Source organism: Sinohyriopsis cumingii, unplaced genomic scaffold (assembly GCF_028554795.1).
Source record: "Sinohyriopsis cumingii isolate HCF-2022 unplaced genomic scaffold, ASM2855479v2 utg001460l, whole genome shotgun sequence".
Classification (NCBI taxonomy): domain Eukaryota; kingdom Metazoa; phylum Mollusca; class Bivalvia; order Unionida; family Unionidae; genus Sinohyriopsis; species Sinohyriopsis cumingii.
In genome coordinates this window covers 321,368-336,944 of record NW_028316002.1, presented here as the reverse complement: position 1 = coordinate 336,944, position 15,577 = coordinate 321,368, and the positions used below count along the sequence as shown (strand labels likewise).

Sequence of the window (15,577 nt, the reverse complement as noted above, 5' to 3'; positions counted from 1 at the left end):
AAATTATTTCAGTTCTGATATGAACCGTTATGGAATAATGTTCATCTTTTATATCAACTGAAGTAAAAATAAAACCATTTCGCTTCATAAGTCACAATATTTTCAGGAGATGCAAGTTACTAGAAAGTTTTGACCAGTTTTAAGTGCATGATAGTTTTACCTCTTGTAAAATTGTTTTAGGTATTTTGCAATTTCAATATGTTGTCAAACTTACAAGAAAACAAAATTCCTCTAATGGGTCTGTTTGGGATTGGTGGTATTGTTGTGCCACTTTCCCTTGCACTTCTTGTGGGACTGGCTTTTTGTGGTTCTTCCACACTAAAAGGTACTGTGGGACAGGCACATTTGGGCCTCTTATTTAAAGTATAAACTGAAATAATTAAAGACTAGTCCCACAATATACGTGGGACCCAAGGAAGGCAATTTTATATTGGTGTACTTACCCATAAATGCAATTAAGATTTTTCTTATCATATTAATATGAACTCTGTGAAATCAAAGTACCCTAGCATATATATTTTTTTTAATGCCTTCCCTGGGTGCCATGCATGTATGGAACAGCCCTGAATAAATTGATCACTATGATTATTTCCAAATCATACTATAAAGTACAATGGTACTGCCAGGTTCAACTCTTTTCAATTTTAAATTAGGGAGTATTTTCATAATTATTTAAAGATAAAATGCAAAAGTATGTATGAGATGATTGTGGTTTAATTAAGTAGCAGCAATGATTCGCCATGTGGTGAAGCTGATAATTTGTCAACAGGACATTTGTTGACTATTCCTTTTGGTAGCTGACTAAAAATCTTTGACTTCTAACTTCATGCAAAATCTGCCTCTAACTGCCAGTGTTAAATTATTCTGAAGTACTACATTTGTTGTGTCACTTTCAGATGGTCTTCTGGTGCAGCGACTCAAGTTTTTGCATTCTGAAAGTGAAGCAGTATATGATTTATCTCAAAATGTCAGTGCCAAAGTAACAGGTATAATACAAATTATATTTAGAATTGTTACCATATATACTTGTTGTGATCAGCTATCACATAATGCTCCAGCAGGTCAGGGTTTATGTTGTTTGGTGTACTGATTACTCTTAACAAACTGCATAGACCCACATCTTTCACTGCTTTACATGATCTTGGTCTGTGCATTGTGCTGTTGGACTCCATTTACAGAATTTACAAGGTTTATATATCTATACTCATGTACCAGTATATAATTGAGAATCTTTTTAAAGATGTACCTGAGGGAAAACCTATGACTTGTCAAAGACTAGTTTATGTAAAAGACAAAATGTATCCTGTATTTAAGACATTTTAACTTTTTCAACATTTATCCTTTGTTTACTATACCTTTTAAAGCATGTTTGACATTTTTATTATTTATCTAGTAAACTGGTACATATTTTATTTACAAGGTTTATCTTACAATTTCTATAAGATATTGTTACCTTTGCCTTATTTTAGAAATTGAAATTTTAATTGGTCCATATAGACAGGATGGTGATATTCTGTTAAACTCATACAGTGCACACACACTCCCTAATATATATATATATATATATATATATATATATATATATATATATATATATATACAGTGTGACCCCGTTATAGTGCGCTCTGTTATAACATGAATTTGGATATGTCATGGTCGTCGTGTGGCTCACGAAATTTCGTATACATGTATCTTTCTTGGCCAGAAAAAAATTCTTTCTTAAAAGTATGAAAAAAAATGTAAAAACTTTATTATTATTTTGGGGAAGAGATTACATATGAATAATACAAGACAATTGTGGCATGGCTCCTAAAATTTTGTATGTATTTTTTCTTGTACACAAAAAGTAGTTTTTTCTTCTTAAAAGTATGTAAAATAACTCGTAAAAAGTTTGTTCTGGGATCACTTAGGTCTTCGCCAATATCGCAGACTTGGATTGCTTTTCCTTATTGACCACAAAACATACCATGTGGCAATTTTCTTTTATTGGCGATGTTATTGGCGGTTTAAACTTCTATATACAACCATTGATTTGGAATGCAGAAATTCAGAGGCCCCGTGAAAGGAAGCCACAAGCTGGATATATAATGCACTGAAATTTATCTATTGTTACATAAACAAATTATTTGTCCATATTGACAAACCATCTAAACAGTGCATTGTTATATCATAATCCACCTATCTTAACATCTAGCATGAGTACTGTATGGTGTGAAATATCTGCTTTTTTGTTGTTTTCTGGTAACGTAGATTAACCAGAAGAGGTGTTATCTCGTAATCTATCTTTCATCGGATTTTCAGCTGCTTGCTTGTAATTAATATATTTACAAAGACTGACATTTGTATGTGGATGGTAAAAAAAGTAAAATTCCTCTTCTTTTCCCTCAGAATTAAATCCTTCAGAACACTCACATTTTCTGTAATAATCCCTGTCATCAAACCAGAACACCTACATCTCTGTCGTCCGTTAACCCTTTGTTAATTTTCAGACGCATGCGTGGAAGGCAGTATGATGCTGCTACCACAAATGTAAAAAAAATTAAAAAATTAAAAATATAAACTACATTTTACTTATGGGTTTTTTCAATAGGCATGGAGGGACAGTAATTAGAATAGTCCAAATGATGGCCAATTCCTTTTTAAAAATGTACCCAGATGAAATCGTTTGCTGAAATTTCAAAAGACAAAAGAAATAGATTACCATACTCAGCAAATGGAAAAAAAATTAGTCTCAATCATGCAATACAATTATTTGATGTTGCCGCCACAATAAGAAATGATCATTTGTATGGTTCTCCAAAGCTGCCCTTTAGCAGAGACTACAATAATGCATGCACCCTTCATCAAAGAAAGCCAACTACAATCTTTCAATAAAAACAAAGAACTTTTCATCATAAGAAGTCAGTACCAAACTTAAATAAAACATGACTGAAATACGTTAACTGTACCGTAAAAATTTTCTTTTTGTAGGGAAAAAGTTTATGCTTATGAATGCTATCAATGATGGCTTAAAACACAAACTAACTTTTACGGACTTTGGACATACTGAAAAGTAAATGTGCTTCATAATTCGTTACATGATTGTGCTATGTTTTTCTTCTGAATTCAGACCAATATGACCTGTGACAAAATTATTGAATATTTTAAAGCTGTGTGGGTGCATATTTTCAATGGAATCACTGGTATAGCAGCAGGAAGAGTGAACCCACCAAGTTTTTAAACCAAACTGAAGCTGTCTACAGGGGTTTTACCAATATAGAACTCTATTTTACAAAATAAATCTTTCTACAGGGTTGTTCACCAATATAGAACTCTATGCTGCAAAATAAACCTTCTTGAAAATCACAGGGAAAGGGTGAACCCACCCAGTTTTAAGTTTTTTACAGGCACCAATATAGGACTCTATGCTGCAAAATAAACCTTCTTGAAAATCGCAAAAATAAGAAGTGAAAAATCACATCAGGTGCCAGCGCTGTCGTTGCTGCTATCAATTAGAAAAAGTTATATCAAATAATGGCAAATATTGGAGAACCATATTCCACTAGATTAGCTCGAGAGTGACTAGAAGCAATTAAAAAGTATATTCTGCTAAGAGATGCTGTCAAGAAAAAATTACAAGCACGTCAGGAGGCTCAAGCTGAATTTGCTACAGCTACGGAACAATTATTTAAACCAATTGTTGAACCAACCCAAGAAATCGTTAAGGCTACAACAGCATCAGAGAAAATCATCGAGGAATTACCAAAACCAGAATTAAAAACTAGATATAGGGTTATATGCAAGTTATGACCAATCCTTTTGCTGTTGCTGTGATGGGATATCAGCTAAAGAGTCAGCTTCTAAAGCCAGAATTTCGTAACACTCCAGAACACGAGTGGAATTTAAAGTATTTCATGAGCACGAGAATATTTCACAAATCAGTAAAAAATATAAGCAAAAATATGAAGGTTTTGTTGAAAAAGTTAATGAAATAAAAAAGGGTGTTTCAACGCCAACAAAGCAGGGATCTCGACCATGGAGACAACCATCTCCTGAATGTGTAACCAGAAGTGGTTTTTCTACAGGAAGTGGTCTTGTTATTTGTCATAACAATATCCTCGAGGACATGCAGTGGTTAGAAGTTCTCATAGGAGGAGTACGTGCTGGAAATAATTCTTGGGAAATAATTAATGAAGCTGCTGATATTTGCCAACGATTATTCACAGGTGGAATCATGAATATTAATATTTACCAGGAACTTGTTGATGAAATCATGGACAAATACTACAGTGACTAATTGTTAAACTAATAACTACCAAATAAGATGGTAGTAGATGGCTCTCACCACAAAGTCCGAATGGTTAAAGTAATAAACTCACGATATCCCGTGTACACAACGTATTACGGGGATGGGTTTGGTAATGTTATTCAGGGATTGTTTACAAGGATAGCTCCAAAGATAGGCCCAATTGCAAAACAATTACCAATGAAAGCCATGGATATTGTTCGTGAAATGCTTCCGGTACAATCAGTGATGCTGCTAGCAAGACACTCTTGGCAATCAAAGATTAGTACAATTAATACACAGACCACCTAAACCAGTGAAATTACCGAACACTGAAGTTATGCTGGCAAATGTTAGTAAAATAAAAAATCAAGCTGCAAATCAAAAATTAGCAGCATTAGCTGATGAAGAAATAGAAAAAAATATAACTTCGAGTTTGATAGAGGGAAATGGTCTTCATATTAAACTATGGTAATTATAATAAAAGATGTTTAAGCGTTTATCTGATACAGCATTTGACATGGACGAACCTGTCAAAAAGGATGAATCTGTGTGTGATTAGCAACATTATTCTTATACTGAACCTTCACCCAGCAAGACAGGAAAATTTATCTTACAAATTCATGATACAAGTAGGTAATTTTTGCCTTGTGAAGCATGTATTGAAGTCATGGGTCAAATTATAAAGATGGATAATACTAATTACACAGACGATGATAACATTGATTTTGTTAACAACAGTGTAATTTTGTTATTTTCCAAAGCTACATATTCTGTTGAAGGAAGGGAGATTGAATCACGTCATGATAATGTCGATGTTGCCACAACAATCCTTGGTCTTGCAAGATATTCCGATGACTACACAAGATCATCTGGTCTAACGTTAATGTTTGCAAAAGACACAAAAAGTTACTGATCATCCAGATCACAAATTTGCAACCATGTGTAATGTGAGGAATGCAGCTGGTGCCGTGGAGACACCTGCAGTAGTAGCAATAAATCCTAATTATAACTTAGTTTTTGCAGCACATAAATCAGTTTTAAAAGGTAATGAGAGAAAGTTTTCATGCATGATTCCATTTTCTCGTATTTTTGGATTTTGTAGAGATATCCAAAAGGTTATATTTTTGGTGCTAGGCACGAAGTATTACTTGCTAGGAAAGGCAATGACGATGATGCAATATGGCGAGATAATGCAGTTGCTGTTGGTAAAGTAGTACTAACAAAAATATCCTTGTGGATGCCAACATTGACTCCATCAATCGTTGAAGAACAGAAAATACTTGCTTTTATGGAAAGGGGTGGTAAATCAGCATTATCATGGTTGGCAATGGACACAAGTAGTACAAACTGTGATACTAATTTTTTCTCGTGGCAATTAACAACACAACGAGGAATTTCAGCTCCATGACATATATTTATTGCATTTCAGCAAGCTAACAGAAGAGAGAATCAAGAAACAAATTTGATGGTGTTTGACTCATTTGGAGCTACTGAAGTCTTTTTAAGGGTAAACGGACATCAAGAACCATCTGAAGACATAATGCTGAATTTTACAGATAATGATGTTTCGCATGTATACCATTGATTGATATCTTATTTAGGGCATGATCAAAATATTGCAGATATCTCAACTTGATTTGACAAAGTTGTGTCTGATCTATTACTTTTCTTTGGAACATTTGGATTTATCCAGACAATCTATTATTGATGTAACCTTTCGATGTAATTTAACTGCTATTCCTGCAGCGGCACCTCCTATTCCTGCTGGTGGTAGAGCAATCGTGGTCATACTCAGTGATAGAGCAATGTTACTTGAAGGTGTTGGTGGGCGATTGAGAGTTATTGATACACCAGTAGAAAACATGTAGATAATTAAACAAACTGCGTTTATTATAAAAATGTCATATACTAACGTTAATGTTACTCTACTCCTGGTCAGGTGAAAAAAATTACAATAAAAAAACGCAAGCGCATGTGGGACAAAAATAACATTGAAGTGAGATCAGATTGCTAGAGGTGGTCCAAAGAAGTTATCGTTGACTAAAACTCAACTTAAACATTTCAATAAAGCGCAAAAAGCAAAACCCGGAGTTCAACTTGATTACACTCCAAGTGCCATCAAAGACATGATTAAAACCAGTGGTATATTTCCACTTCTTGAAGCAATACCAGCATTAATTGCTGCTGCTGCCCCAGCTGTTGCAAAAGCAGCTGTGTTAGGTGCTGTGGAACTGCTGCTGTAATGGCATTAAAGAAAGCAAATGGAAAAGGATATAAAAATAGGAGCAGGTCTAAGACTTCCAGGAACTCCACCATCATGATACCTGAAACATTTTTAACACAGAGTGTTTCACCGATGTCAAATTTTGATTTACTTGATGCTGCTAAGCAATTTAAAATAAAAAATTTCAGAGGTGTTTTTATGTGAGATCAGTTACCGAGCCAACTGAATACCAAAGAAACAGGAATTATTAATCTTGATAACAGGGATGGTCCAGGAACTCATTGGGTTGCCTACGTGATTGATCCACATGGAATTGTTTATTTCGATTCATATTGGTTAGCACCTCCAGTTGAATTTCTAAAATTTGTTGGTAGAGTGCAAAGCACTCCAGTGCAAAGTACACCATTTCAAATTCCAGTTTGGTACTCAACGCTACCAACACAGACATTAAAGATAATATGGTTGATATTTATGGAAGATCTCTCAGTAGCAGTAAAAGCAAAAAATGCAATGGTTTTGATTTATCAAAATATGCGACTAAAGATGAAATCGATAATCTTTTAAACTTGCCTAGGATAGACCCAGATGAGGTTATTTTTTAGGATCAATATGGCAAGCTAAAAACCAGTAATATCAAATGGAATGATATAGTTTGACGAGTACTTGGTGCAGTCACAGATAACATCCTTTTATTTACTGACAGCGGAAAAAATCAGAGACTCGAGTATATCATTTACAACCATCAGAGATGAAATCACAAAAGGTATTGCTAATCATTTAATAAATACCAGTGACACAATGACAGGTGAACTCAACATGAACGGAAATAAAATAGTGGTGTTAAGAGATCCAACATCTGACGAAGACGCAGCAACAAAAAAATATGTTGGTGTTAACTACAGCACCATAGACACTAAATTAGCCATGTTGCAAGCCGAGTATGATGTTCACATAAATATGTTTATGAATACCCATAGAAATTTTCAAAAACTCAATAAAATCTCACATGAATTTTTTGGTACTCCGCTTACTGCTGACATAACACCTTCTGATATCAAAACTAACATTGATATGATTAAAATAACACTAGAAGATGTCATAAGTGGGATTCCTGAAATCGTTAATAAAATTAATCTAATTAAAATTCCACCAGGGAGTTACTCCAACACAGATTACCAACTTCGTATACACAGTATCATCTGGATTCGCAACATTGTCAAAGCAAAATAATACTATCAAATATACTGCAAGAGTCACTGGTGTGTACAGGCTGTCTGTGTTCAGTGCTGCAAAATTTGAGATATTTACAATGTATCCATGGCATTATTCAACTGATAAGTTTTATGGAGTTGTGTCTGTTATCTTGAATAGCGGAACCGAAGAAACATTTAAACTGGAAGCAGCTGATAAGAAATTAACGCAACATCTTACTGGTGGTGTCTAGAATTTGTAGCTGAAACACCTCAATTGGTTACTGTGTAAAATAATAATGTCAGCGTCAACAACAGAGTTAAGGACAGCACAACATTACAGATACGATCAAATACACGAATGGCAATCAGAGTTAAAAACCATCATTGACCAGTATATGTTAAAAGTAAAAAAAATACAAGCAGCGTGCAGCTGTCATTGATGTTGTGGTTTATTCAGCATCTGCATTAGTTGTGTCCACCAGCAAGAACACAAAATTGCACAATTATCTTACACAATTAAATGCAGCCACAGCAGCATATTCTAAATTATCGTCGTTGATATCATCAAGCCTCGACGATACAACGATATCAGATTCCGAATTCATGTTAATGGTTGACGCATACAATGAAGTCAATTTAAAATAAAATAAAATAAATAATGACAGAACTACTTCAGCAGATAGCCACAAAAACAAACTCCACTGAAAACAACAATGAGAACAGTAAACTCAACCAAGCCTGAATTCAGTATTGATTTTCCAACTGCAGATCGCGTTAGGACAGTTGCGAGTATACCACAGTTGGCCAAATATCAGATCAAAATCATTTGTTGGATTACCAGCAAATAATTCGTTTGTGTTTGCAAATATAAACCAGATGGTACACCCGACTGGAACGTTGTTGGAATACCAACCGGATGCTATCAGTTCAAAGAAATCAATGAGGAATTACAGCGCAGAATAAAAAGTATCACCAGAAAGGAATCCAAAATAACAATAATAGCACATGAACCAACACTGTCTTCTGCGATAGAGATAAATTCTCCCGACTATGCCGTGGATATATATCAGTCATCGATTAGAACAGTGTTAGGATGGCCTGAAATTCCACTGCATCCACCTTAGGTTTTGCCGCATCCAACTGAACCAGTAAAGTCTGATTTTACCACAGATAAACAATCATGCCACAATGTTACCTTAACATACAAAGATCATTTGCTTGCTATAAAAAATGCAACGTTGGGTAGTGATTTTGGTTTCTCTAGTAAGGACTATGTAACTTAGGAATTTATTTATGAAAAAATTCCCAGAGGAGAAACTAAATCTATTGTTATTTGCCTAAATGAAATTATTGAATATTTTAAAATCATTAATCAAGAACATAAACGACAACGAGATGAACTATGGCAAAGTTTCCAAGAAGGTCTTTGTGATAACAGCATCATCATTAAACAAATAGAAATATTAAATCAGCTTGTATCCGACATGGAATATATTAACCAACGAGAAATTCAGGCAGTAATTAATTACACCGACGAAATAAATCGCTTTAAACAACAGTTTTTAACTGCATGCAAGATAAAAGAAGCTGATCTACCAAATTTTAAATTTCCAGGATATAACGCACCTTAATTAAGAAAATCAGTCAACGATCTTATCAACGAAAACTTTACTGAAATACTTGAACAGTGGAGAAAAACTACCACCGGCAACTATTCTGCGATACAACAATAACCCACAAGGAGAAGGTCGTCATGTATCTCCGGAAATCGTAAATATAACTTCAGTGGTCGTGGTCAATCTTGTATGTGATATCGTTGACAGAAGTTACAGCACAGACACAACAATATCAAATCAAGTGCAGCAAGGATATATTCTTTATTCGTTCACACCGAAAGAGCCACCCGGATATCTGATTGTACAAGAACCGATCAATCCCGTCTATCTACGATGTCATAATCGTTTCTCATCAAAAATAAATTTCAAACTAACTGACCTATCCGGGCACTTGCTTGATTTAATAAATAAAACACTAAGTATACATTTGTATATAAGATCGTAAAGATCTCATCGTAAAAATTTCACAGATTTCAGAGACCTGTGAAGCTTTGAGATAAACTAGATTTTTTAGGTTTTTTAACCATAATTACTCCAAGATTACTCCGAGAATACTGCCATGATTACTCCATAATTATTTTATCTATGATTACTCCATATTTTTTTTACCCAATTATATATACCTGTCAAACCTAAATATTTGTCCAACGACGAAGAAAAACAAATCATTGCCACGCATGGAGTTGAAAAACCAAGCGAAATTGCTGCAAAGTATAAAATCGGTCTAACAAGACTGTATAAAATTTGGACGCGTGAACCGTTAAGCGTGGTTACACTTGGTAATGATGGGCAATTACGTGCATCGCCGGCCGAACACAAAGCAGCTAAGAAAAAATTAAACGAGGATATCAAAGCAAGAAAAAATGAAATCATCAAACTTGAAATTAATAGAAGTCAATTGCAAGTAAGCTTAGAACAAGCACAAAATGAAGAGACACGATTGCTAACGTTAAATAAACAATATGAAACCTCCATTAAAAACGCACAGCAAGAAAATAAGCAGTTATCAAAGTTGTACGATGATACAATGATATTTTTACCACGAATAAAGAATTTGAAACTGGATTGAAAAAATGCAGAAAAGAAATGCACAGTTATCAAAGTTTTACAGCTATGCCAGCAACAAGAATAAAAGACTTAAACGAAGGCAGGACAAGAGTACTTTCAGGAATTTTTGGTAAGCCATAGTAGTTTTCGTTGTAATCGTCGTTCTCGTTGTCTCTCAAATTCATCAGATAACACATTGAAGATTTTTTTTTATTATCCATGTTAACGGTAAAAATTATTCAGTGCGTGTTTTATTAGTAGCAAGTACGTTATTTCTTTCCAGGGTAAGATTTTTCATTATCCAATACTCTTTTATATATGTGAGTTTACCACGATGTCGCTGGTCTTCAATATTTTTATACTCGTTAGAGATATTATTTGGAATAATTATATTTTTCTCAGCAAGAATGTCAAGTTGTATTATTAACGCGTTAACGGTTTTCGTTGTTCATATACTATAACGGAATTATTTGTCTAAATAATTTACGCGTCTACGAATGAGACCCTTGCACAATATTTAGGTATGTCGATAAAATTATGTTATCAGCGACGCATTTTACTGGTCTTGGATTAATATCAAAATACTTACTTGCGAGATATACAGATGAAAACTCAATGATTTTTTCGTCGATGAACATGATAACTGATCGTCGTTTTTTTAAATAATTTTTCCTGTTTTTCCACTGACATAATGTTCACTCTGAGTGACTGCATGCAAATTACACTCACGGTTATCCAGTGGATTTTAATTAATATGATCAATAACAAGATTTTTGCCAATCATACCATTAAAACATTCATAAAAAACCAATGGGCAAGACATTTTTTTAATAGAGAGAGTAACCACTGCATAACCAGCATTATTGATCCGGTCAATTTTTGTCTTTCGTTGGCGATGTCTGATGATCCCATCACGAGATGCTTCATAGTTAAAAACAGGATGGGATACGAAGTCCTGTTCTATTATAAAAACATATCAATTGTTTAATTGTTAGATTGATAGCATTGTGTAATGTAATCTTGCTCTGATAATACAACATTGTATTTATTCGCGTAATATCTGGATTACTCCCTGTATTATTTACCTCCACATTTGCTACATAATTGCATTTTTCCTCGTACACCACTACCGCAGTGGATACAAGAAACTGGTCCATGAGATCCTTGTCTGATATGTTGCCCGTGACCAGCACAGTATTCTCCCACACATCTGCAAGAACAAAGTTCTGTTGATCTGATTATTTTCCATGTACAGTAATTTTGTGCCATTGCTATAGTTAGTATGCTAGATATATCTAATTAAACAATAAATTTGTCAAAGGATTGTACAGAAAAAATTTCCAAGATTGCCGATATAAGACCACCGAGAACGCGAAGACATTTTGACCTTGATGTTGTGAAACCACACCAGATAAAATCATAGGTTTGGAGATCCAAAATAAACAAAAGTATAAAGCAAGCAAAATATGAGTTTTATAACAATGGAGCTGCATATACATGGTCAACATACAAAACTACATGCAATGATGCAACAATGAACGATAAACAAGCAGCAGAGATAATTTCTGCCATGGATATAAATGATAAGCGATATTTCATTCAGGTGAAATTTGCTAAATTAAAAAAGAAAACATGGAAAGTCAATGACAAACATGACCCTGTAATGGCGCGGAATGAGTATGTCATTATTAGCAACAAAACTAAAACAGGAATGTTAGTTGGAATCAACAAACCATATTACGGACAAGCGTACCCATTGATTGTGGTTGTTTATGGAATTTATTTAATTAGCAAACCAGATATTTGCAAACTGAACCCGATGAGATTTTCATCATCGTTGAATTGTGTGGCAGAGCGAGTAATTGAGCATTTCCAAAATGCGAAGCGTGGAAATGATTTAACTGATCAGCAAGGTAAAAAGATAAACGAGTGGGCTGAATCAGTCAAGAACACGGGAGCGTCAATAAACAATGTTGCTGTGTTAGAAAAAAAATTAACATTTCCAATAATAGTAGCAACAATAACCAGAGAGACTTTATATGACTCAAACATTATAAAAAAAGAGGAGCACAGATCAAAATTACTGATCATAATGTGCACGCATGGACCAGCACTATGAATATATTCCCACAAGATCGTGTTGTGAGATTTTATCCGTCAGAGAACTCGGGGGGAAATATGTTTGATTTTATTAAGCAAAAATGATCCTGTATCAGTGTGGTTGTTTAAAAGTTCAGAAAATGGAGTATATGATCAATTTGTAAGACCAAACGGTGAAATATACCATCAGGAATCTTTCCAAGATGCTATGAGAAATCTCGCTGTGCGGTATTCAGATAAAAACATTGACGAGTTACTCAGCAATTGTTTTACCGTTCCATCTGTTGCAGCTCACTTCGCCCAAGAAAAGAATTCATTGGAACCAACACGTGCTGAATTTCTCGAAGATGTAAATTAAGTTGTATCGAATATGGACTTGGCAGATTGTGGAATACCCCATATAATAGTGATGAGATGATATCAGTGAATATGACCACATGTTATCCCTGAAGTTTTCTTGGGATGGGCAAGTGTGGGGGGGTATTTTATGTGGTTTGGAAATCCCTGTCATGAAATGACATGAGTTGCCATAAACGGACCATTACCCGATTTTTACTTGACAGGATTTGCTCGTGTTGTCATGTTTGAATTCAATAGAGATCTTCATCCATGTTGTTATGTTTGGTTTGGTAGACATTTTTCAGAAAAATGCTGGGCACCAATAGTGTTGTTGCGATACATGCTTGACTGTAAAATATTAATATCGTTGATTGTCAATGAGGCAATTATATCATATCTTGCACAGACTTCCATTTGGTTACCTCTGCCTGAGCTGATTCATTGCAGTCAATGCGACGTTGATGCTCTTGTGAAAAATATTAACAAAGAAAACTCTGCAAAGAATCTTGGTAGAAGAATAATCAGTAAATTTACTCAAGGTGGAGCTTATGATAATAAACGGCATTGTACAAGATTAATTCTAGATGACGCTGAATATGAATTTATAATCGCTGATACAACAATGATAAAAACGTTTATAAGTCGAGAGGACGCTTGTTTGCCACAGATTCATTTTACATCAATAAAAAATATTCAGTGTTGCTGAAAAAAGTTACCATTTCAACATGAGGATTATGGAGAATAAAATAAGAAATGTTACATGATTATTGTGAATCTGCTGATGTTATGGTTAAAGATGTTTATTGTAGCGATCAGATATCAGAACTGTTGTTGCAACATCCATGTATGATCCAATATCGCTGCACTAAACCGTATATTTAAGCAGACCATGAGGTTCTGGTAAGACAACTCAAGTTATTGAATTATTTAAATATTGCCACGATGATATGATTGTGTTAACTCCTACACACAGACTTGCCAGGGAGATAAAACAAGGAGGAGTACAATCATGTACTTATCACAGCTTCTTTCGTTGGAAGGACGACGCATGGAAACCTGACCGAATGGGTGAAAAATATATTCCAAACATCATCATTTGGGACAAAGTGTGATCACCGCACATTATTGCAGCTGTATTTTTCAATAATAACCAATCAAGAAATAGTTTTTATATTTCCAAAGACAAATACAGCTGCAATAATGTGTGGTGATCACAGTCAACCACCATCGTTTGTTGGACCATCTCCACATGATTGGCTAAAGAATTTTGTCGATTATTACTCTGAGATAACTGATGATTATAGATCTCTTGATGAAAAATTAAAGAAATTTAAGAAATTAATCAGACTACAACCTGATAAAATTCAGTGTGAAATAATACGTAAAATAATTCCAGAAACTTTTATGAACGACTTTAGGGAAACGTGGAGACCATACAGTTTAATAGTGGCAAGTAGAAAGATAGTCAGAGACGCATTTCAACAGAAGTTATTTCAGTTACATAAAGAAAATTTTTAACATTGCCAGTACCGTTGTGTTATAGACCAGCTGATATACGGCAACAAAATATCGACATTGACATACCAGGACAGACTGAGAAACATAATCTTGTATTAAATGATGTTGTTTTAGTTGATGTCAATGTTGTTGGGGATGTATTATCATTGGATAAATCTCCGTGGATGCTAGGATATTCAGTGATGATACATTCTTCTCAAGGATTAACTATTACTGATACAGTTGTTTGGATTGTTGATGATTGTATCGAATGGTCAAATTTAGTTTATATGGTGGTGACTAGAGTCAGAAGAATATCTCAACTATGAAGAATTGCCTTGGACTCGTCAGAAACTATTGATGACCTCGATAAATGTAATCAATGTTGAGGTGCTAGTTAAGTTATCGTGGTGGTAATTATGTGTCTTCGGGAATATCTTGTAATTGTTCAAGTGTAAATTCATGTTGAGGAGCAGTTGAATTTAGTCTGTAGATTGCAGGTCTACTGGCGGATCTTACCACGTTGGAAATTTTGTGCATTGTGATACTCCAGACAGGATCAGCTGCTCTTTTTTTACCACCTTCAAGTTCACCAGGTTCATATAAATATCTTACAGTCACATTACCTAATACTAGCTGTACTTAAAAATCACATCGTTATTTTGGTATATGTTTTTTTGTGATTGCGCTAACGAGTTTCATGTTGGTTGTTCGAGTAATCTCATTATTTAACACAGGTATCACACTTGGTAACCTTGCAACACATTCACAAGATCTCTTGTCTTGATTGAATTCCTTTGCGTATTGATATCCAAATAACCGCTCAGCAAGTATTGTTTTAGGTGGTGGTAAATAAATTTGCCATATTGCCTGTCGTGCTAGCCACGCTTCATCAGTGGCACATTTGACTTTTGCTGCGCTGGTGAGTTTACTAATCACTGTGTTGCCTTTCCAATATCCTCTTGGAGAATAATAAATCGATTCCATTATAATAATAATCGGTTGATTAATTACCAGCACCTAGCACTAGTTTACTTTTCATTGCAGATCTTACTAACCAATTAGCTAATGACTCCTTGAAAGATTTATTCGTAATGGAATTTAGCACATGGATTAATTTTACATCTGCGATATGTCTACACTGCAAATCTTTACTTTTATAAGCTACATCATCATCATGACAAGCTCGATCAATAGCGTTTATTGGATACTCACCTGGTTTTGGTTGGTCTTGGTTGTCAAGTCTGATATCAAGCCTAGTACCAGGGCCACAGTAATTATATCCTGGGAGATG

The 15,577-nt window shown here is 34.6% G+C and overlaps 1 protein-coding gene across 1 annotated transcript in view; it reads left to right on the top strand.

The window, feature by feature from the left end:
• The window catches only part of LOC149772463 (uncharacterized), a 190,323-nt gene that overhangs the window by 117,156 nt on the left and 57,590 nt on the right, over positions 1–15,577 (top strand). Inside the window, exon 12 of the mRNA XM_089947775.1 lies at positions 897–986. Within this exon, the coding sequence (XP_089803901.1) occupies positions 897–986 (90 nt within the window). The remainder of the gene's footprint in view (positions 1–896; positions 987–15,577) is intronic.